The sequence below is a fragment of the Plodia interpunctella genome, chromosome 1, assembly GCF_027563975.2.
Source record: "Plodia interpunctella isolate USDA-ARS_2022_Savannah chromosome 1, ilPloInte3.2, whole genome shotgun sequence".
NCBI classification, from domain to species: Eukaryota; Metazoa; Arthropoda; class Insecta; order Lepidoptera; family Pyralidae; genus Plodia; species Plodia interpunctella.
In genome coordinates, this window is record NC_071294.1 from 9,684,848 (window position 1) to 9,707,361 (window position 22,514).

General features: G+C 36.0%; 3 protein-coding genes across 6 annotated transcripts; 1 reads left to right on the forward strand and 2 right to left on the reverse strand.

Moving 5' to 3' along the window:
* The first annotated feature begins 17 nt into the window (after nt 1–17).
* On the forward strand, nt 18–4,823 carry LOC128673398 (DNA excision repair protein ERCC-5 homolog). 4 transcript variants are annotated; one of them, XM_053751206.1, is made up of 7 exons: nt 18–436; nt 553–728; nt 805–1,019; nt 1,121–1,316; nt 1,390–3,193; nt 3,295–3,581; nt 4,071–4,823. In XM_053751206.1, the coding sequence occupies exons 1-7, from the start codon at nt 349–351 to the stop codon at nt 4,764–4,766; spliced, it is 3,462 nt and encodes a 1,153-aa protein (XP_053607181.1). In that variant the 5' UTR covers nt 18–348; the 3' UTR covers nt 4,767–4,823. The 4 variants fall into 4 exon arrangements, with proteins under 4 accessions (XP_053607181.1, XP_053607196.1, XP_053607187.1 ...); XM_053751221.1 differs by having other exon boundaries at nt 25–432; XM_053751212.1 differs by having other exon boundaries at nt 25–432; nt 645–728.
* Nucleotides 4,808–14,322, reverse strand: TM9SF2 (Transmembrane 9 superfamily protein member 2). Its single transcript, XM_053751243.2, has 10 exons — nt 14,006–14,322; nt 12,695–13,090; nt 12,449–12,613; nt 12,046–12,375; nt 11,410–11,502; nt 9,182–9,387; nt 8,633–8,792; nt 8,285–8,446; nt 7,741–7,879; nt 4,808–7,202 (listed from the first exon to the last, which is right to left on the reverse strand). The coding sequence occupies exons 1-10, from the start codon at nt 14,123–14,125 to the stop codon at nt 7,000–7,002; spliced, it is 1,974 nt and encodes a 657-aa protein (XP_053607218.1). The 5' UTR covers nt 14,126–14,322; the 3' UTR covers nt 4,808–6,999.
* Nucleotides 14,323–15,148: 826 nt separating this feature from the next.
* On the reverse strand, nt 15,149–21,040 carry LOC128677254 (venom serine carboxypeptidase-like). Its single transcript, XM_053758002.1, has 9 exons — nt 20,665–21,040; nt 20,149–20,395; nt 19,534–19,708; nt 18,727–18,839; nt 17,988–18,155; nt 17,145–17,312; nt 16,531–16,790; nt 15,896–16,024; nt 15,149–15,414 (listed from the first exon to the last, which is right to left on the reverse strand). Exons 1-9 carry the CDS (start codon nt 20,685–20,687, stop codon nt 15,222–15,224), a joined length of 1,476 nt encoding a protein of 491 aa, XP_053613977.1. The 5' UTR covers nt 20,688–21,040; the 3' UTR covers nt 15,149–15,221.
* Between the last annotated feature and the right edge of the window lie 1,474 nt (nt 21,041–22,514).

Genomic DNA, 22,514 nt, shown 5'->3' on the forward strand with positions numbered 1-22,514 from the left:
GCGAGGCCGGGCGCTCCGCTGACAGCCGGTCATAGGATGTGGGGTTACGCATGGGGCGTGAGAAAATAAAGTGTGGGAAAGAGTGGGCGTCGCGAGCGTAGTAAAACATTTGATATGTTGTAGTGAACTGAACACATATTTACGAACACAGCGCCAGTAGCAGCATTTGGTGATACGAGTGTGTGCGTGATAAATACATCGAGTTCATGAAGCGAAAAGGTTGCGATGTGTGAGGAAGAGACCGACGATTGACCGGAGATCTCGTGGGAAACGACCTTTGTTATGTACACTGATATATACATTAGTTAGTATAAACAAAAAATCTGTTCTGGAATTTGATAGCACGCGATGGGAGTTACTGGACTGTGGAGACTGATCGAGCCCGCAGGCAAACCTGTACCAGTGGAGACTTTAGAAAACAAAGTCTTAGCTGTGGGTATGTGAAATTAATTAGTAAAAATAAAAGCTTTTAAAATCTAAGCACTTGAGAATGTTTCGATTGCTGATAAAACACATACTACTTATGCTGTTGTCTTTTGTTTTCATCGACAGATATTTCAATATGGTTGCATCAGATGGTGAAAGGATACCAAGATGCAAAAGGTGCCCCATTGGCAAATGCTCACTTAATGGGACTGTTTCAGCGTCTCTGCAAGTTATTGTACTTCCGAGTCAAGCCTGTATTTGTTTTTGATGGTGGATTTCCTGATCTAAAAAGGGAGACTATAGTGAGTTATTTTATTTAGATTTTGTTGAAAGAAATTGTATTTAACATATGATTAAATAATATGTTGTTGATTACAGAATAAGAGACAAGATCACAAAACCAAATACAACTCGGAATCAGAAAGGATCAAACGAGAGCTGGCACTCATACTTAGCAAGAAAATGGCTATAAGTAGTTTACTTGGCAAACAATTATCTCCAAAGAAAAACGCAGCAGGCACTAGTAAGCCGTCAGCTGATGATGACTTATTTAAATTACCAACATTGCCAGCAAGAGATGAAAGTGAATCAGAGTAAATAATATAATCATTTATTTTTGCACTAAGTTCTGTATTGTGTAACATTGTCAATATGAAAAAAAAACTATAAAAATAATAAAATAATTTATTTTCAGGTCTGAAGATGAAGACAGTTCTAGTAGTTCCATTATAGATTTACATTCAATTGATGTTGAATCAGAGAATTTCAAACAATTACCAGTCAAAGAAAAATATAACTTACTACTAGATTTGAAAGAAACAAGGAAAATGAATTCATGGGGAAAACTTCATGAATTACCTAAACAAAGTGATAACTTTTCAGACTTTCAAGTATGTTTTTGCAAAAATTTAATTGTCAAGAGACTTCAATTTCGCATTTATTTTAAAGCCCTGAACTTTACAGATGCAGAGATTATTAAAGCGTCGGAAAGTTCAAGAATGCCTGGAAGAGACAGAAAAAGAGATGGGTGATGGTGGGATGTCTTTGAATGAGCTAGAATCCCTACTAAATGAAGAAGGTATAGACACCAAAATTGAAGCCCTTCCAACCAGGAGAATTGCCTCTAATAATACAACACGTTTTCTTCTTATTAATAATGTTAAACAGGCTATAGAAGATGCGAAAAAGAAAAAACTTGAAGGTAACAAAATTTCCGTTGAAACAGTTGCAAATAAAACAGAAAAATACGAAACTAACATTGAGAAGATTGATGAATTAGAAGATGATTTACAAAAAGCAATAAAAATGTCTTTGCAATGTGTTGATGATGGTAATGCATATGCATCCACATCTAATGATCTAGACTCAAGTACTTATACTTCTAAAACTGATGATTCCTGGACATCTTACTTAAGTGGCTCTGAAAATTCTCACTGTGATTCAGATGAAGATGATGGTTTTGAGCAACCCGATATGACTTCAGCTAAATCTTACATCATGCAGTATAGTGACTTCACACATAATGCAATTGATCAAATTGTTAGCGTTAGGAATAAGAATAATCAAAATAAACGAAAGGGTCAGAAAATTGATAAAATCATTGAAGAACTCCATAAAGAAAAGTCTATTATTGCCGAGAAATTAGAACTTTCTTCGGGCGACGAAGGAGAAGTAAAAAATAACAATAGTCCTAATGTAAATCTAAAAATAGAGCCAGATTCGTGTGATGAGGATATACTGGAATCTGAAATTAATGAAGGTACTCAATCATCACTTATGATTATTGAGAACCCAACACAAGAAATTGTGTGTCTCGATACGAGTGCTGAAGATAATATCGAAGAAAGGTTAACTTACACTGTTACTAAAAGTTCTGATTCCAGTGATAATGATGATGAGTTTGAGGAAGTACCTGAAGTAAATAATGCAGTAAGCAAAACTGTTGTGGAACTTACATTAAATGTAGTTGACAAGCTTGAGGATGACATATTTGCAGATGTTTTTACAAGTCATAAAGATAGTAATTTTAAAATAAATGAAAGTAAAAGTGGTAAACCTCAACCTGATATTAATGTATCAAACCAAATCATGAATAATGTCTTACATGAAAATATAGCTACAAATACGAAAATAGATGGTCATAATAGTAGTGATGATTTCAAACAAAATCATAATAAAAGCGCCGAAATAGACACAGTCAAGAATCCGACGATATCAAAATCCATACACATTTCCAATATTCAACATGAATTGCATAATGTAAAAGATTTCGATGCTCCAGTACATACGAAAATCAGCGCAAACGCTACAGTGAAAAATAGCAGTCAAGACTTATCAAAACTCATAGGTGTTCATGTTAAAGATAACATTGGCAATGAAATTGCTGTACATAAAAACATACAACCTAAAGAAGTTTCTCCAGCTTTGAGTAAAGAACAGTTACATTCCATGGTTAATGAAATAGAAAATGTGGAGCAAGATTTGATACAAGAAAAAGGCAGATTAGATAGAGTTGGCAGGAATATAACAGAGCAAATGACCAAAGAAGCGCAAGAATTATTACAGATATTTGGCATACCTTACATAATAGCACCAATGGAAGCAGAAGCCCAATGTGCTTTCCTCGAAGCTATTAATTTAACTGATGGCACTATTACAGATGACAGTGATATCTGGCTCTTTGGTGGGAAAACTGTTTATAAAAACTTTTTTAACCAGAAAAAACATGTTTTACAATTTTTATCTGAAAGAATTGAAAAGTCTTTTAGTAAGTATTTAATTTAGGTACCTTAAAAGTAATAAAATTTGATTCTCATTATTTTAATTAACCTATTCTTAAGAAATTCTGAAGAACTCATGTTATTGCAGATCTCACTAGGGAGCACTTGGTGTTACTGGCTCTCTTAGTGGGTAGTGATTACACCACCGGCCTAAATGGAGTTGGTCCAGTTACTGCTTTGGAAATTTTAGCGTCATTCCCTTTCAATAAAAAGAAGTTCCTCAACGAATCGACTCAACAGGGCCGTTACCAAGAAGTCATAACTGGATTACAGGATTTTAAGAAATGGGTCAGAACTGGGAAGAGAACCGATAATACCACATTGAAGAAAAAGTTGAAAAATGTCGAAGTTTCTGAGGATTTTCCAAGTATAAGAGTGAGTATTTTGTCAAGTAATGTATGCATTACTTTGATAATTTTTAGAGTACCATACGAAAAAAATCAAAAAAGGAGTAAGTATCACTTGTGCGCTGTTGTTTTTATTTTTTAAAATGGAATAGATGGCACTAATTTCAAATTCAAATTTTTGATTTTGTTAATTTTTCATGAATTTCAAATTTTTGATTTTGTTAATTTTTCATGAATGTTCATTCATAAATGTTCATTTAAAAAAATGTTTAATTTTCGTTATTACTGTCATACAAAATCTCATTAATACGTATTATACGCGTGTGAGGCCTGTGTAGTTGCTGGCGTCGCCCCCTGATCTCCAAAACTATTGAGCCTAAAATTTTGAAAAAAATAATACAAAATATAGTTCATTGCTTGTAGTCTTCTCTTCACGAGATTCAACTTGCACTTGACTGATTTTTTATTATATTACCTTTATTTGAAGTTTACAATGTATTTTGTATTATGTTTATAGGTGGTTCAAGCTTATTTGGACCCTAAAATAGAAAAAAGTGAAGAAAGTTTCACTTGGGGTGAAATGGACATCACCGTTTTAAGAGATTACACCAGGGCCAAGTTTGGCTGGTCACAGAACAAACTAGATGAGATTATCAAACCAGTGATGAAAAGGCTAGAAGAACGTAAAAGTCAAAAGAATATACAAGACTATTTTAAGAAAAAAGTGGATTTCCGATCACTTGATGAACATTTGAGTAAACGTGTTAAAGATGCTGTACATAAAATGGGTCCAGATGGTACTTTGCATACAGAGAGCACAGACGTAACGATTAATAAAAAGACAGCTAAGAAACGAAAAACAAAAGGTGATAAAAATAGTCAAGGTACCTCGGCAGATTGTGCTATACCAGGACCCTCGAAATCAAAGCAGAGGAAATCTAACGAGACCACAGTCCTTGATGATCTTGGCGTTAAAGTTGTCTCCAAAGTACGCGAAGGAAAGTCTACAATAGAAATAACGATTCCAAAAACAGATAGGGTTCAAGAAATAATACCACAGCGGGAAAAGGACAAACAAAGCCTATTACAGAATAAGATGAAAGCAATAGAAATATTTAGGAAATCGAATATAGATCAGAAAAAGAAAAATACAAAAAGAAGAGTTGTTTTACCTAAAGAAAAGGCTGACCTGTCAGAAAGTGACAGTGATTAGTTGTTGATATTTTTATTTTCTATGTTAAATAATAAAAAACCTTCATAAAATAGTCAATTTATTGTTTACAATCAACTGTTCAGTAAGCATAATTAATTAGTTTAAACGTAATCAAGTTTAAAATAAAATAGCATAATATGCACACGCTTATTTAAAATACTTATTTGGTAGGAAGAGTCCCTAAAAATAAAGTAAGTGTATAGATCGGTCGCAGTGCGAATTCATTTCTATCTCAAACGATTTTAAATTTCTGGTACGTAACATCTCGCTCGCACATAATCATCGTCCGATAAATAAAATTGTATAATGTACTGGGACAATAAATTTAAATTTTATATCTAGAGTGAACTCTGTCGAAACTCAGGTTACCAACAATAACAGGAACTAAACAAAAAATATACCATGCACCCTGTTTTTTCAAATCGTGTATATGTTATGCATGCAGAAAATGCAAAGGTACATAATTTTGTTTTTATAAAACCGCGAATCACTGGAAGTTCGTGCTACAGTGTTTTTACCATACTACAATTTTACTAATCAAAGTAGTGTTCATACTATCTAACAATTGAATAATATCTCAATTGTAATCTCTTCGAAATCTTAGATAAGAATAATAATTATTTTGCACGATTTAATTTCATTATTTTTGCAAACTTAACCAAAAATAATTTAAAACATGTGTCTTACTTAAAAGGATTTATAAACGATAAAAACATTGCAGGGAGCACCGATGTAATCCCCGACATAATCACATACGAACTTAATTACATATTTCAACTCTACTGAAAAAATTAAGATACATAGTTAAATTCGGGTTTTCGAATCTTGTGCGACCATTGAAAGAAATAGAGATATCGTATAGTAGGCAATTTTGCATCTATTTTATCATGTTTACAAATAGACATTAATTTATATGTAAGTATACATCTTAATATTTTCGTAAAAAAAACAATTGCACTTCCTGGTGCTAAATAACGCACATCGGGCTAAAGAATGGAATAATCAGCTAGTAGAGATGTTTCAATTTACCTGGACAACTACTGAAAACCATAACACAATGCCATGAGTTGGGACCAGCTATATTTATGGTTTGCCTGCGCAGTAGTCGAATTATATGCCATTGCGCAGGCATAGACACGCCAAGTCCCGACTCCCGTAGCACGCTACGTGTACCAAGTAACAGAAACAAAAATCGATTCAGCCAGTAACCTTTTTAAAGTGCATTATTCACCACCGCGTGTTCACATTTACTCGCCACAACTCCTATTTTTAAGTAGTAATGTAAAATATTTATTCTTATAGGAATTCGTCTCGGACGCATATAACAGTCCTCATTTTAAGATACGCCGGATAGTTTTAATTTAGAATATAAATGTTACAAAACACCGACTGTTCATGTAGTTATACAGTACTGTAGTAATTAGATCTATTAAAACTAAAATGAAGAATTTATCTGTACGCAATTTTGTTGTTATATTAGCGCTACTGTGATTTATCTTTGCGCTTGGAAAAATTTTATGGAGATTTAAACACTTTACCTATATTAGCAAGGTCTCAATGGAATGGTGAAGAATTTAATTTTATAATAATTTAATTTCAACCTACATGGATATGTTAAGTACCAAACATGTTGAGGACTGTTCTCTTTTGGAGAAATAACTCAATGTATGCAACATTGCTATCACTAAATTCATTATGCAAGTACGAATCGAAGACAAAATAAATACTTGTTTAAATGATATAGAGAAGACATTATTTACAATTAACGACTAACAAATAAAATATGAAAACAAAAGACAACTAAAATCCACGTGACTATCGAACTAGTTATAAACGTTTATACAATCACATTGCATGCAGATGTCACAAAGGGTCTGACAATGCAAAGCTCCCAACCGACAAGACAAAAATCAAAACTAAATATCGCTCTAACTATCATGATTTATAAAGCCCGTTGATAAATCTGCGGGATTTTAATACAGAACAAAGGGCTTGCGTCTAATGACATTACTAGTCGCCCCATTTTTAGACGTTTATTTCTGGCCCAATGGAAGCTATGTCGAGTCAAAACCTTCATTGACTCTGCCCACATTCACCGAAGTCTGACTCACGCGTAATTTTAATAATAACGATGAATCTTCGCTCGCTCGCCGCCATGTATGGCCAATAATAGACAATCAAGCGAGACTCATCTCATCAGACCGCCACACCAACGCCATCTACTTAAACTATCTTAATCGACCTTAACGACGCTATAAATTTTCCTCACGAACCAGAAGCACGCCATGAATCCTATAGTTCCTGTCAGGAGGAAGAATAAGAAGACCATGATGATGGTGTAGCCGAAGTAGAGGAAAGTGGACGCGGCGCCTTCGATGTTGAGTTTGGTGAAGAAGTAGTGGCAGCAGTAGATGAACAGGTAGCCGGCGGTCGAACCTGGAGTTCATACAGAATTTGTCAAGTTGTGATAAACGTTGCGGAATCATACCATTCAGTACGTTGCACTAAAAATAGTGAGAAAATGACACTATTTTCTTAACACTAAAAGGAAAAATAATTTATTTAATACAATTTTCTTGGTAGACCAAGAAAATTGTATTAAAGTGAAGGCGTCGATGCTGTCAGATAAAGACAACAAAATTTTTCACTGATCCAATTTTGGTCCAAGTATCCTTCTCATTCTGTGGCAAAATTAATTCTGTGAATATTGGTCATTGTTCATTTAAATCATCGCGAAAAATCCACATTATGCATGTAGTTAAAGACCCTTGTTCAAACATAGGCTGCTTTTTAAAAAAATCAACCTCTAAATGACTATAATGAGGGGTGAAAGTTTGTATGAAAATCATGTCTGTCCCGTTTTCACGGCTATGTGTAAACACAAAAAATATAAGTATGTCAGAAGTAACTGTTCTATGCTGACGACAACAACAGTAAACAGCTAGTAGACACAATATGAATATGTGACATTCACCCGAACTGAGGAAGGCGCGCCACCACCAGTGGTAGTCTTCAGCACAGAGGTGGAAGTAGCACAGCAGGATGGTGGTCTCCGAGCACGTGATCACCAGGATCAGGAACACCAGGAACAGGAACCCGAACATGTAGTACATCTGAATATTTTAAGGTTATGTTTTTAGTACAATGGAATAGAAGGTAGAAACAAATCCATTAATGGATTTTGTTCAGTGGATTAGTGTGAAATAAGTCTTATCTTTGATTTGGTAGATTTGTCTCTGAATAGCTGACTGAATATTGTAAATGGCTCCGTCGATAGGATTGACTAATTTGGAATTAATTCTGGCCGCGTTTCAAAACTAGCCCAATAATTTTTAATTATCTACATCCCTAATTGATTTATTTTATGAAGGTGCGAATTCGTCATGTCACCTAGTTTTAATTCTTGTTACCAAGAAGAAAGCAAAACCAAATGATTTCCCGTTTGATATAAAAATTCGGAACACGGGTAAGACAAAAGTTGTACAAACGAGTAGTTTAAAAAGCAGAATATTCTTCACCTGACTGGACCAGAGGGAGTTGAGGATGAAGAACAGCTGTATGAAGATGCAGCCGAAGGGCAGCACGCCGCCCATCACGATGCCCGGGATTGGTTGGGTGTACAGTGACTGCTCCGGAATTTGCCGCGGGATCTGGTTGGTGCGCACCGGGTGGTCCAGCATCTGGGTTGAAAATAAATAGGTCAAAAATTTTACGAAACGTTGTACAAATTAAAAATTCTTACTAAGGAAAATAGCTCCATTGCACAATTCATTTACTGAAAACAGTGAACAGTGAGGGATACCTAGGAAAATATTAATAAAATAATATGATAATCCGACCTGAAGGACCAACGATAACAAACTCACCCTCTTCCTAAAGCCGAAGTAAGCACCGATGAACGTGAGAGGCACAGATACCCCAAACCAGAGAGCCAATAGAGCCACCAGAGTCGAGAACGGAATCGCGGCCGATGATCCCTTGCCCCACAACACTAAGTTCATTACGAAGAACAGGCCAAAAACAACACTGAAAAAAAAAACAACCATTTAACGAGTTTTACAACATTGAATTAGTCTTTACAAAAATTTCGGCTCGATGGACCTCATAATAAATATTAATTTATAGGAGTAGCATTTAGGTCGGAAACATTATATTTTTTCAGATTATTTTTTATTAGCTAAGGACAGTAACATGTGATTTATTAAAAGTTTCCGATATACGTAAAATTAATTTCCCATAATAAAGAAAAATGGCTAACCTTATAACCACTCCGGAAACTGCGTAAAATTTTTAACGCTATATCTTCAATAGATTGCATATAGGCCATCATATACTTTATCAGCAAGCAGTGAAACAGACCTTAATCTAACAAATACAGCAACAATCAATTAACAAAACCGGGTGCAATGACTCACCCAGGGCAAACCATAGATGTGAGCAGTATGTTGCTCTTCCACCGGCGGCCTCCGAAGCTCTTGTAGATCCTGGCGCTGACGTAGCCGGCCACTGCCCCCAGGAGCACCCACGCCACCAATGCGCAGGTCATCAGGGCTCCGCGGTTGGCGGGGGACAGGAAGCCGAGGCATGCGAAAGCCAAAGTTACAAGGGTCATGCCGAACACCTATAAAAATATAGCAATTAATTATACCAATTCATCTCTAAACTCAAAAACTACCGGACGGAATTTTGTACGGCTTCACCAATAGTGTGATTCCAGTACCGAATTAGCCATATGTAGCAGGAGGCTGCAAATGCTATGGACCCGCGCCTGTGCCCAAAAAAACACAAATATGTAAATACACCTTAGCTATTCTCAAAGGGAGTGTTGGCCACACTGTAATTATATGGTATGCACACTGTAAGGTATGATTTGTCCTAATATATTTATTTATTTATAGGTATTTATTTATTTATTATTATGTTGCAAGTTGGCAATACTGTGGTATCACAATCCTTACAGGGGGAATCCCCTAATATTCTTTTCGATTCGAGCTGTTTGTATAACCCGACCTTGTAGAATACTTGTTATTTTTAAATTTGCATGCATTAAATCACGAAAAGCCTTTTTGTAAATGTTCTGTTTTATTTACATCCTAAATTTCAGTAGACAGTGTAACTCTAGGGCCCCATGGTCACATTTACAACGGGTTCGCACGGCTTTATCCGGCACTGTGTGATTCCCGAGAAAGGTTTAAGTATAATTTCTTATGGTTTTACCCGAGCGAAGCCGGGACTGGCCGCTAGTATAATATATATCACAAAAATCTGTGCAATCAAAAAGGTCCTCATTAGCTTGTTTCATAACGCTTCCAGGGTGACCACGTGGTGTGGTGGATCAACCACTATAAGTTATTCTTGCAGCGATTATTCCTGTTCAGCCGTTACTAACACTAACAACCTCGCAGCACAACATCTTAAACAAAGTTTATTAGGCTAAATTGTGAAACACCAGGCGCCTGATTTAACGCAATAGAAAATAGTTGAGTTCAAATAATAATTTTCACAATTATTTTTCTAAGGTACATAGTTTCTGAATTCACATCCGAACAATTTCGATTCAACAATTTCATTATGATTATTATAAATACGGAAATATATAGTTTTTTAATAAATAATTAAAAGGACGCGATACCACATTCCACTTCTTAAATGTAAAAATGGTCGCTCTAATTTTTAATAAACCGCAACAAATGACGTTGGGCTATCTCTACCAACGAACTATTAGGTTGGAGATAGTATGTCGCGATAAAATGCGACAAATATTTACTATTTGAAATGACAATGGTTGCAGTTACAAACAGTGGTACTTATCAATTTTTCAACAATCTTCTTTACTTCTTACTTTCTTGTGTTTATCAGACGCCAGATAACAGGCATTGAAAACAATTTAGCATGCTTTTCGATTAATTACAGGCTCATGGTTGAATTACCTTCATACGTAATTAGTTTACTGATAGTATTATTATTTTTAAGTTTCACGAATTAACGAATGAAAAGATTACGTGCCATTGTTTGGCACACATAATATTAATAAGAACCTATGTTGTCTATTTAAGTAGGTACCTGACATCTTGAAACTGCTAGTCCATACTTCTATACTAATATTGTAAAGAGAAAAAAAATGTATTTTTGTTTGTAAGGAATAAACTAAAATTTGGCGATTTTAATAAAATTGGACACAGAGACAGAGATACTTTTTTATTATGGTTTTATCCGAGCGAAGCCGGGACGGGGCGCTATTAATATATGAATTCACCAATATAACTTTCGATCACTAGACATGCGATAATACAATTGATCGTACCGGAAAAAATATTGATAAATGCACATCAAGCTATCACTGCAAATTCGCTAATACCATATGGTTTCAGGCAGGGTATCTTGATATATAATTGACAGTCCACAGTATATAGGATAAAAAGGTAACAAACAATAATGATCTATGCTAATGAGTTTCTTTCGGCATTTCTTCTCAGCAGTGATCGTTCAAAATGACAATAGTTTGTAGCTTTTGAAAAACCTATACTATAATTATAAAGAGGTAAGCGTTTGTGATTGATGACTTTGTGATTTTGTTGGCGGGTAATAAAATAAATTTGTCGTGAAAAAGCGTTGGTTAAGGTTTAATTCTGAACTGGATTACCTGAGCGCCAGAGCCTAGGAACACAGCTAGCAGCATGCCGCGGCGAGGGGGGCGGAACACGTCACCGTGAACCAATTTCCATCCGAATTCCTCCTAAAATATAAAGAAACATATGTACAGTCTCTCTCTCGCTCTCCCGTCTGAGAATTTTCCCGGTTTCTTCCACAGTCGTTGAGCGTCGGAGCAGAGTCCGCTTTCTTATTATTTCGTAGATATCCGTAGTTGTCAGATCATTGGCATGCTTATCATATAAATATTCATAATATGGAACCTGCCATACAGCCTAATTTGGCCTTCGAATATTGTAACAAATGGCTCTCTGTCTACACCGTAAGGGTATGTAATCCTATTTGTAGAATGGATTTGTATGGAATTTAAAAGTACTCATTCTTCTATCCAAGTAGTATTTCAACTAACTTTCCCAAATAATATGTGCATTAATCCAAGATTTAGGTCCTAAAGATTTTGATGAAAAATGAAAGACAAATTCAACCTGTTGAGACTGCTCTCAAAAGTGTACAATAACAAAGGGTGATGCACAACAACTAGACTTATTCTATTATTTATTTATAGATATAATGGCTCTGTTCCATCTACATCAACCTTCACGTGAAATTTGACCTTTATAAAAAATACCTGAGCATCTTCCCCACACTCCATTTGGTTATATCTTGCGATGTCCTTATGTAGTGTCCTCAGTAATATCATAGCGACCATTCCACTAAGGAATAGCACTATAACAAGAGAATTCAAAATCGAAAACCACTGTATGTTTGTCTGAGGCATAGACTCCAGAATGTAGTCCCATCTGGATGACCATTTGATGCTGTTGTTCATGTGGAAGGTGACACTGTAAGTGTATGTTATATTCAGCATTTCTGTTAGTGTCTTCGGAAGTACTAATGGAGTTTGGAAATTGCAGTCAACTTTTTCTGCTTTCTGATGATCAATGCTGGCAGGTTTAATCTGAAAGAAATATTTTTGTTTTTAGTTATTTATGTTGAAAATTTGAAGTTAATCCATGCTTGAAAATTTTTACCTTTGCAGAGATTATACGGCCACCGTTAGTGAAGTCAACTCCCCAATCCTCCTTATCGCCACTGTGGTAAGTAATTTCCAAGTCCACATGGTTGAACAAATAAAAATAGTCTTCACCTTTTTTCAAGTCACCTTTTTGAGACACAATTGGCCCACATGATGTATCCTATGAAATAATGAAAGTTTACATGAAAGATTTAAAGGTAGGTTTTAAAAAATTGATTCACTGGAACAAGAATAATCTTACCGAATCTCCACTAACTTTGCATCCCATAGGGAAGCCAGTGCTACAGAAAGTCTTGCCTCCTTCGTTCACCACATAGCACCAAGTGACAGGCATGTTATCCAAAATCCAATGGTGCTGATAGTACAGAGCAGCTCCCATTTTCAGCAGGTTTAGTTTCTTCACCGATTCAGGATCATTAGGCTTGTAAATCTTACTGCAAGGGGATGCGCAGCGTACATCTTTCAGGAAGTTAATCTTGTAAGGACTGGGACGAATTCTCTCACCAAACACTACTTGACCTAAATTCTCGACAGGAGATTGAGCCTCATCAGCAAGACAGAAGTCAAAGTGGTGGTACTCAAATGGAATGACAGACTCTTCTGTGTTCAGTCTATTAACAAAAAGAGGGATTTCATTCTGAAAGAAAATTGTCTTTATTATTCATTTGCAACATCAACATTGACTGCAGCTTCACAGGTGACACATTTTACAAATGCCACCCAAGAATTTAGACATGCTGTGTTAAAATCCCCTAGCAAATATTAATCAATCCTTGTGTTTCAGTGAAACTGTTTGTATGTATGTACACACACAGTTTACTACCTATTCATATTAAGAGATTGCATTAAAATTGAGACATTGATACCTTCGCCTACTGAACAGTAGCTGGCTAGTGAATAATAACTATTTATACATTGTGTCTTGATTCTTTGTGATTAAGGGATTAATTAAAAGTTAACAATTAACGCCTGTGAAATGACTTTTTACAGTGAAATGACTATAGAACTTTCAAAACTGCCTAATAAGAACTGATATAATGAATAGAATATTTTTTTAAACACACAAATGTTGAAGGTCGATTAGAAATGTTTCAGAGGATATTGACCTCACAATCAACACTATAAAAATAATTATACAAAGTGTTGTAGTAATACTATGTAATATAACATTATTTTCATAATTCAAAACCATTTCATGAAATAGATAATTTCAAGTATAATTAACATTAACACCATATTCTATTAAAATTTTTATGATAAGATAGGTGCATGATTTGATAGCTTTTCTTCCTATCTAACATGGTTGGGTGTAAAACTAGTCTAACCACATGGTAACAAAAAAATTCACACCAAATTCATATGGTTACAAATTTTAACGGAGTCGTTCAGAGTGTGTGGTAATGCATACTCTTATCTAAATTACTCGTTTTTACAATCGATTGTGGAAATAAAAAAAGGTGTCAAAGCTAGCAAATTTAAGTAACAGTACAATGCTACAAATAATAAATTCAAACTGGCAAAAAAATACTAGATTTCAAAATATTGTTCTTACCTTGCAAGATTTAGCATTTTCTTCGGTTGCTTTGCAATAATTTACAGGAGCTAAGCCGGGTAAATAAAATGCATTTGTCGTCGTCCAAAGCGAAAATACGCAAAGCAAAAGGAGAGACATGACGGAGTTTTATTGATGACGAATCACAATCACTTAACTGGGATTATCATAAATTGTACACGTATGAAAATGATATCGACATAATAAAACAAATCTTCTTCTAATAAGAAACTGATTTCGGCAATTTCCAAAATAAAATCCACTGATGATTTACAAATTCCTGCCTGTCGCCTCAGCGAAACGTCACCATTAAATCATTCAGTCATTCATTCATTCAATAGTTCAGAAATTCGACACACGTCAGCCATCTATCCCATCATTGTCCATTGTCCACGTATGGTAAAAATCAGTAATCCACCATCGAACTTCATCATTTTTAAAGCGACGATCCTACTTCAAAATTTAGACTTATATTCGGGGTAGGTAAGTAATAAATAATATTACCTACATTCGTTGCGAAACACTGGCAGTTTGGTTGTTTTTGTAGTTGTCCATTTAAAATTTCGCCACGGGTAGTAAACTTTCGCTTAGCGATTAAGGGCGGCTAAGTTTGATGAAGAAGTTGTTCAAGCCTGGCGGTGACCTAAAAATATATTTTTTCTTAATTTTTTTGTAACGAAACATCGCTTTACGTTTGTACGAAATACTTATATTTTCATGCTTTACACATTTTATAACCTACAAATTTATACGGACGGAAGCCTCGGTGCGCGAGTCTAACTAGTACGGTAACTATTTACGGTAATTTTAGGTGATGACCAAGAAAAAACAATATATTCATTGAATTATTTAAATGGATTATTTAAATGGATACCTACAGTAAATGCCTTACGCACTTGTTAATGGAGGAGTTAAGCTACCGATTAAAGGAATAGTAATAATTATGTAGTTTGTATTAAAAAGTTTTCGATCGAGAGTATGTAGATACTGGCTCCAATGGACCGGAAAGTTATATGGAAATTTCCATCCAGTCATTTTGGTTGGTTACACTCGTTCGTCGTCTTTATAGTTCGGTCTTTGCTCACATGTCAACGTTGTTACATGCATTTTGAGCTTTGTGAGGTTAATAAATAACAACAAAACTTTATCATTAGGTACTTAAGTATTTATTAAATAAAGTACAAAATATCAGTGGCAATATAAAAACGGTGGAAGTCTATATTTTGACGGGCAGCTGGCGTTTTCGCAACGTTTCTACGTTGACAAGTGGGCCAGTGTCTGAGTCCAGCGTGATGTGTCGTGCGAAGGCCGAGATGAGGCCGAGGGAGGCGGCTGGCTTGTCAGCTGGAACCATGTGACCCGCGCCGCGAATCATCACTTCCGTCAGGTTTCCCGCCATTTTGTAATACCTGCGAATTTTTAGTAAAAAAAAACATTAATAAACTACCTACATAACCAACAAATTCTAAGAATAATCTACCTAAAGCAGTTTTATACTAATCGTTTAACGCAGGGACGATACTTAGTTATAAGTTTTCCTCTCATCCTCGTAAGTTCCTGGTTACATTCGTGGCTGTAAAGCCGTTAAGCCCGGGGTCAGCGCATAAAATAAACCTTGCAATATCGGCCGCTTGTCTGAAGTCAACCCTATTATATAGTTATTGTTGCCTTTCAGCTGCCAAGGCTATACGTGTCCCTTAGTAGCCTCGTACGATATCTAGAGTAGGATATTAAGAGGTCCAATTCTAGGCCGGGTCACTTAAGACTTTATCCTTTCTGCATAAAATAGTTGTGTAGGTACCTATTTTTAGAATAATAACACAAACAAAAAAAAAGATCGTGATAAATTGAGAACTTTGATTTTTGAAGTCGGTAAAAAATAATATTTACCCTGCTAAATTTCCGTCATGGTACCATGGCAACCGATTGGCTTTCTTAAACTCCTCCGTGCCAGAGAATCCAAGACTGTTGTATGAGTTCACTGAGGGGTGATATGCTACGATGATGTCGAGATGGCCGCTGTAAACAAAATTATAAATTGATTAATTCTTTCTCCCAAAAATGCCGCTCAGGTTGAAAGGACAAGCATCAACTGTCCTTTTTTATATGGCAGTGTAGCGTGGCCGGTGCAAAATCGGGACAAAGGGGAATTGCGAGTCACGGAGATACGTAGGGAACAAATGTCTAGCAAGCCGCCATCAACTGGCCCTGGCAGAAGGGGCAAATACATGTGCTGACTTGATGTTGTTAAGGATGATAATGTGTGCTAATGGTCTTACAACTAAGGATGCCGGCGACCTTGCGAAGTGGAGGCGAAGAAGTAGGAAAGCGAACCTTGAGCTCCGACTATGAGAGAGATATAAAAAAAGAGAAGTCTGGCCTTCATAGATGAAGGATAATTGCACCAAAAAGTTCTTGGGAGTGCGGGCTTCAGTAGGTAAGTATAGCTTCATGTCTACTACCCTACACCAATATGGATCGCAAATCACCAACGCAAATGAATGAAGTTGAAATCACCCACTCACTTGTAAAGCATGACCCTGTAGTTTTCAAGTAATTCTTCCAGCCACATTTTCGCGCTATTCATAAAGTCAGGCACTAGTTTCCTGTACACAACTCCGATCGACGTGAAGTTGGTGTTACCCACGTGCAGAGCCTTGCGGACCTCTGTGGTCTGGAGGTAGTCGTTGTAGGCCCCTTCCAAGCTGATGTCGTCGTCGAGGTAGTTGTATAAATTTGATAGACGGGACTCTGAGAGGAACAACTGCAGCAAATAGTTGTAGTACTGAAAAAGTAAATAATACATAATAATAATTAAACGTTAATATAAAATTGAAGATATTTTTACAGGCTCTGTTGCCGGTTTGATTTGAAATATCTTCCTGTGTAGAATAGCCGTTTAGCCAGAGGCTTGGACTGAAAGCAATGCCTTTCTCATGAATGTGGCTAAATGAGAATTCCGACTCGGAATAGCTAGTGGTATCGACTTTGTAGCTAGTCCACAAGCAGGTAATCTTGGTACTCCATTTATTAACTCTTAGTCAATTCTTTCTTCGATAAAACCCATTACTAATACGTGCATGTTGCCGCTTGCGCACTCTTTATGCTACCAAATCCAAACAACTGCACTTAAACTCACCGCATAAGCTTTCAGCATCTCCCCTTCCTTTATGAACTGGATGACGGCACCCTCCAGAATGTTCATAGTGTCTGCGACCTTGTCGTCTACCAGGCCGACTTCTCTGGCGAAGTGACTGTACCTCTGCAGCGTCAGAGGATCAGTGAAACCATTGCCGATGGCCAAACCCTGTGAAAATGTATACCGGTAAGGTAATAGTCCTCATAGAATCGTCTAAGATTTAAAACAAACCGGAATCTCGTTTTTACAGAATCGGGAATGGGCAGTTTCGGCTTTGGACAGATTCGTCCTACGGCAGAAGTTCAGTTCTAGAAATAAAAGATTTGAAAGATGTACATAATAGGTATATATATTATATACCAAACTTAAAATTTCAAATTCATGATTCAACAGATTAGGGTAAATTCAACGGCGACAATAATATATTCAAACATATTTCAACGTTATAACTAATTTCTAATAATATTTTATTGTCAGTTACAATAGGCAAAACTAACCGAGTCGAATTTGGTAACAAAGCTAGCGGTCATTTGTATTTTTCATAAATGTTAGTTTATTTCATTTATTAAATCTCGGAAATTATTATATGTTAACGAAAATCATTTAAAATATTCAGTTACATCAGGTACTACGATCACGCCTTTATCCCGTGGAGGTAAACATACTATGAATACCTAGGCCAGTCATGTGCTAGGTACCTACCACCTACGAAAATTTATAAAAAAAACTGTAGGACAAACGGAAGTATGTACAAAACTTGCAAGATTTAGATAAAGCCTAACATTGAGATAAGTGAAACTAAAAATAAAGGCTTGTAAAAATATAAATTTGATTTTCTCATACCTGCAGATTGATAGGCTCATCTTCCTGCCTGTGCCACAGGATCTGTACTCCTAGAGATGGGATATGTTTCCCGGCATAGGACTCCCCAGCCAGGATGAGAGGAGCCGAGCGGAGCTCCGGGAAAAGTGTCATGAACTGTTGCAGTGCGGCGTACAGGTTCTCTCCAATCTGTGGTAAACAAAGCTTTTAATAAAGCGCTTCTTCCTATGATTTGTCCGTCGAAGAGTATTGTAGTCCTATCGTTTATGATACAGTATCGCGTCTTACGGGATAAACAGAGCCAAAAGTAACGAAACTCTGGCCTATTACTACTATCACTAACACTGCTTAACTATTTTGTCAGTTATATGTGAATCAGATTGCAGTTTTCCTCACGATGTTTTCTTGTGCTTTACAAGGCATTCTTAGTTGCCACTAGATAGGTAGTCGTAAAAGTAATATCAGATACCTTTAGGAGACTTGTATTAAATCTGAGCTAATCTATTTTATTTGTACCTAAGTTTTATATTTACTGACCTATTATATAAAAGGAAAATTTTGCATTTTTGTTTCTTTATTTTTTTGTTTGTAATGAGTAAACTTTAAAACTACTGGACCTGGATTTTGTTGAAACTCGGCACATAGACACTCGAGATAGATGAAACGCAGGAGTAATATAGGCTACTTTTTTATTATTGTTTTACCAGAGCGAAGCCTAGTCGGGCCGCTAGTAAATCAATGAATAACGTGACATAGGTACCGTAGTCTGGTTGGTGGCGTATCCGCGGTCGTCGTCTGTGAAGCTGAAACCGGTGCCCACAGGGTTGTCGATGAACAGCAGCGAGTGGTTCTTGCCCCAAGAATACTTTATTTCTGGAAGTTAATATTTATATATTCAGTTATTTAACTAAGTAGCAGAAATCGAGGAATAAGAATCCGCCGTTGCTAGTTTTTTTTTTTATTTCTTTTGTATTTTATCAATCAATAAAAGCAAAAATATAAACTGAAATTTTATTTTTTTTGTTATTTATGTTTTAGTAATCATCATTTTAGTTTACTCATAATTATTGTAAGTATTCGTGCCTAATTCATAACTACATTGTAAGAACTCTACTATTCATTATAAAGTAGGTAAACCTACCAAAGTAAATTTTTATTATTACTTTTCTAAATGAATACAAATTGAAATTTAGTAACAACAATTATCAGAGTTTAAGTATGAAATCATAAATAAAAAAATGTGTGGTGGAATCGAGCGACCAAATAATGAAATTAGTAGAATAATATGCAAGAAAGGAGACATTTCTTCCCAAAAACTTCTTGAGAAATGCTGCCAGCCTTTTGGAGTTTTACTCTACTACTTAGCTGTTTCCCGCAGCTTTTCCTGCTGTATCATATGTCTGACTTCCATTCATTCCCAATACAAATTCCAAATGTTCATCAAAATCAGCCTAACGCTCGGTAGTGCCGGAAGCCGTGAATGCGAGACTTTAGAATTTATAATACTAGTATGAAAACATGAATATGGTTTGTACGGATTAATGTTCTACTAACAAGTTATAGTTACCTTCTAAAGTTTTATCCTCGGTCACAAAAAAGGGTCCAATTTCCGTGAACAGCCCGTACAGCGAGGAGGCGCCCGGCCCACCCTGCAGCCACAAGATCAGGGGTGTCTCCGACACGTTCTTCTCTGCTACGGGGAAGTACCAGAACCACAGGTTGGCATTGTACTCCTTATTGACCTTTATTGATAAGAATAATTTCTTTAATCATATTTTTTGCTTTTAAAAAATATGACTCTAAACTGAACCAATCACTAAAGTTATTGCTCTAAAATAGATGTGTAAAAGTGGAAAAAGTTAACAAAAAATATGATAGGTTCCTCATGTTCGTGTATACCTAGCAGACGTAAGAAACGAAGTCTTAAAAAAATGTTATGGATGTTACCGTCAAAAAGTCAGTTTATTTATTCTCCTCAATTAAATGGTGACCCCGCCTCGTATGTTGCACTATATGCCTATCTACAATGTAACTAAATGGGACATGACGTATGTTCTCCTCTACTTTTATGACCGCTCCATAAAGGTAAGAATCGGCTTAGAGTTTAAATCTCTATGTTTAAAGCACAGGTGGGACACGCACCTATGGTGGCTTTCGCAGGCAAATAAAGAATGTAACTTACAGTCAAATACCCAGCATAGCTGTCCATATCAGGCAGTAAGTAGTCGGAATCCACGGCCGCCGCTTTTCTGCCTTCTTTCAGCTTCTTCTCCTCAATAAAGGGAGTGAGCAGGAGGGGCTCCCCAGCGTCATATGTCGCTCTCGCTCTGCCTGCTTTGTAGGTGCGCTCCATGAAAGTCAGGATGGGCTCCGAATTCTCACCTGAAGGTAAGTCCGGAGGACCCTCCCCTAATACCGTATGCGCGCATCTGTTTATAAAAATCACTGTCATATTACTTGGTAAATCATTATATGTTTAATACATTCGTTATTAATTAATGTACAAACAAATGGATTAACTTGAAATGACAATTTAAGTATAAAATATATCGAAGCATGTATAAATATAGTAGATACGTTTGATTTTTAATTGAATTTAAATAGGCTTAGGCTAGTTCTTAATAGTTAATTTAATAATTCAGCACGCTTCTCTATTCATAATGAAAAAAATGTACATCTAGAAGAAGAAATAACTTACAGCAAAATGTAAAACAGCAACATTTTGGAGCTGGTCCAGTCCTGTCCTTGTGGGGTCCAGTCGTGGAATGGAACCGGGGTGCTAGGCCCGGGAACCTTGTATACTATGCCGGTTCTGCACTTGAACTTGGATTTATCTCGATTTCATGTACAGGATGATCTGATACGTGTTTTAAAATTTTTTCTCTCATTTATTTCGATTAATTAGTTCGCATTGTGATATTTTAAAGTCTGTTTTTGAATAATTATAAAAGATTAAAAGAAATTATTATTTTAAAAATAGAATGGTACCTATATTCAAATTCAAAATGTATTATTAATACTTTTTTGTCAGTTTAACAGGGCTCAACTTGTCTTGACAAAAATGTCGGATGGTCTGGTCATTCGCAGCATCATTCTTTCGGTTATATAGCCCGAACATAAGGTAAAAAAAACGTAACTTAAAAGTAGTACACATTTTAAATGAAAACGATTAATTTAGTGTGAATTCCGCTCAAAAAATGTATTAACCATTGGACGAAGTATGTTTTATTTATCCCGAAATTCCATTTAAAATTTAATTAAGTGTAGGTATATAACATTCCATTAAATTATAGGAGACCGAATTTTTCTATCCCATAGCACAATTAGTAAGATAGACAGATGAATTCTTTATTGCACCATTTACAAAGGAGTCTTATTATAAAAAATAAACATAAATGAACGCAAAGGCATACAAAATGCAATTTCTTCCAGTCAACCGTCGGGTGGAAAGGGAAAGAAGTGAACTAAGAGGTATCTAAGTATATTTTTTTAAATAACTTGTTTATTTATTGATTTATTAATCGCAACTAATCAATAAACATTAAGCAATCAGGGCACCCTGTAGCCCGCGGACGGGTACGGGGTACCAATGACCTGTTTAGCATAATCCCGCTCCCACGCTCCAACATTCGCGATAGATTCTTGCACGCTCGCGGTTGTGATTTGCTCTATATCAAGGAGCTCCATAGTAAACATCCATGACGCACGCAGACGTGAGGAGTAGATAAATAACAAAGTCTAATTTCTCACGGTTAAATGGAAATCCGGCAGTGAGATTTTCGGGATAAATTGTGCCATTTAAATTTAGTCAAGAAAATTTAGTTGAAATCTGCCTTTTCTTCACTTTCATACTTGTTTTTTAATAATTGGCTATAAAAAAGGAGATCTCATTCACTGGTTCATTTTATAGACTATTTTATCCTTATTCATTCTGTCCTGCTGCAGTTTATGCGTCCGTTAATAACAAACGAGCATGCTCTCTCGCTCATCTAAATTTAAGGTTTAATTCTCTGCTACGATATCTTGAAATCCGAGGTAGGTATAACGTGAGTTTTGATGATTAAATATCACATTGGGCTACCTATCTGACGTCAACATTCTTGATACATTGCTGCATTTCCGTCCCAGCCATCAAGGCTTTTTATCCCATAGTCGCCTAGTACAAAATCTACGAAGAGGTCCTATTATAGCAACCACCACCTGCTTCCGGTGAAGGAAACTTGTACACTGGTTAAATTATTAGCTTGTGTGTGAAATGGAGAAGGCAATGGCAAACATATCATTAGTGCCGAGAAAGTTGTTGTGTGTTTCATTCCACGTAATGACCACGACCCTCAGCCGTGAGGAAATACGACTATGAAGAACTCTGATCCTAGATCAAAATGTGTCCCTATTTACATCAAAGAATAATAAAAAAGTACATAGTTATACTTTAGATACTTATCGGTCGGAAATAGAAATAAATTTATTCATAGCATACAAATATACATGACAGAAAATGAACAAAAATATAATTTTACAAAGGTTGGTACATTAAATAAGTATTCT

Excerpts from the sequence above, each read along its gene's own strand:
- LOC128673398 (XM_053751206.1), top strand. The coding sequence starts at position 349 with ATGGGAGTTACTGGACTGTGGAGACTGATCGAGCCCGCAGGCAAACCT. Across the intron at positions 1,317-1,389 it reads ATAACTTTTCAGACTTTCAA|ATGCAGAGATTATTAAAGCG; the intron begins GTATGTTTTTGC and ends TGAACTTTACAG. Across the intron at positions 3,582-4,070 it reads AGGATTTTCCAAGTATAAGA|GTGGTTCAAGCTTATTTGGA; the intron begins GTGAGTATTTTG and ends TTATGTTTATAG.
- TM9SF2 (XM_053751243.2), bottom strand. The coding sequence starts at position 14,125 with ATGTCTCTCCTTTTGCTTTGCGTATTTTCGCTTTGGACGACGACAAAT. Across the intron at positions 13,091-14,005 it reads AAAATGCTAAATCTTGCAAG|AATGAAATCCCTCTTTTTGT; the intron begins GTAAGAACAATA and ends ATTTTCTTTCAG. Across the intron at positions 8,793-9,181 it reads ACATCTATGGTTTGCCCTGG|TGTTGTTTTTGGCCTGTTCT; the intron begins GTGAGTCATTGC and ends TTTTTTTTTCAG.
- LOC128677254 (XM_053758002.1), bottom strand. The coding sequence starts at position 20,687 with ATGTTGCTGTTTTACATTTTGCT. Across the intron at positions 18,840-19,533 it reads CGAGGATAAAACTTTAGAAG|AAATAAAGTATTCTTGGGGC; the intron begins GTAACTATAACT and ends ATTAACTTCCAG. Across the intron at positions 18,156-18,726 it reads ACGCCACCAACCAGACTACG|ATTGGAGAGAACCTGTACGC; the intron begins GTACCTATGTCA and ends TGTTTACCACAG.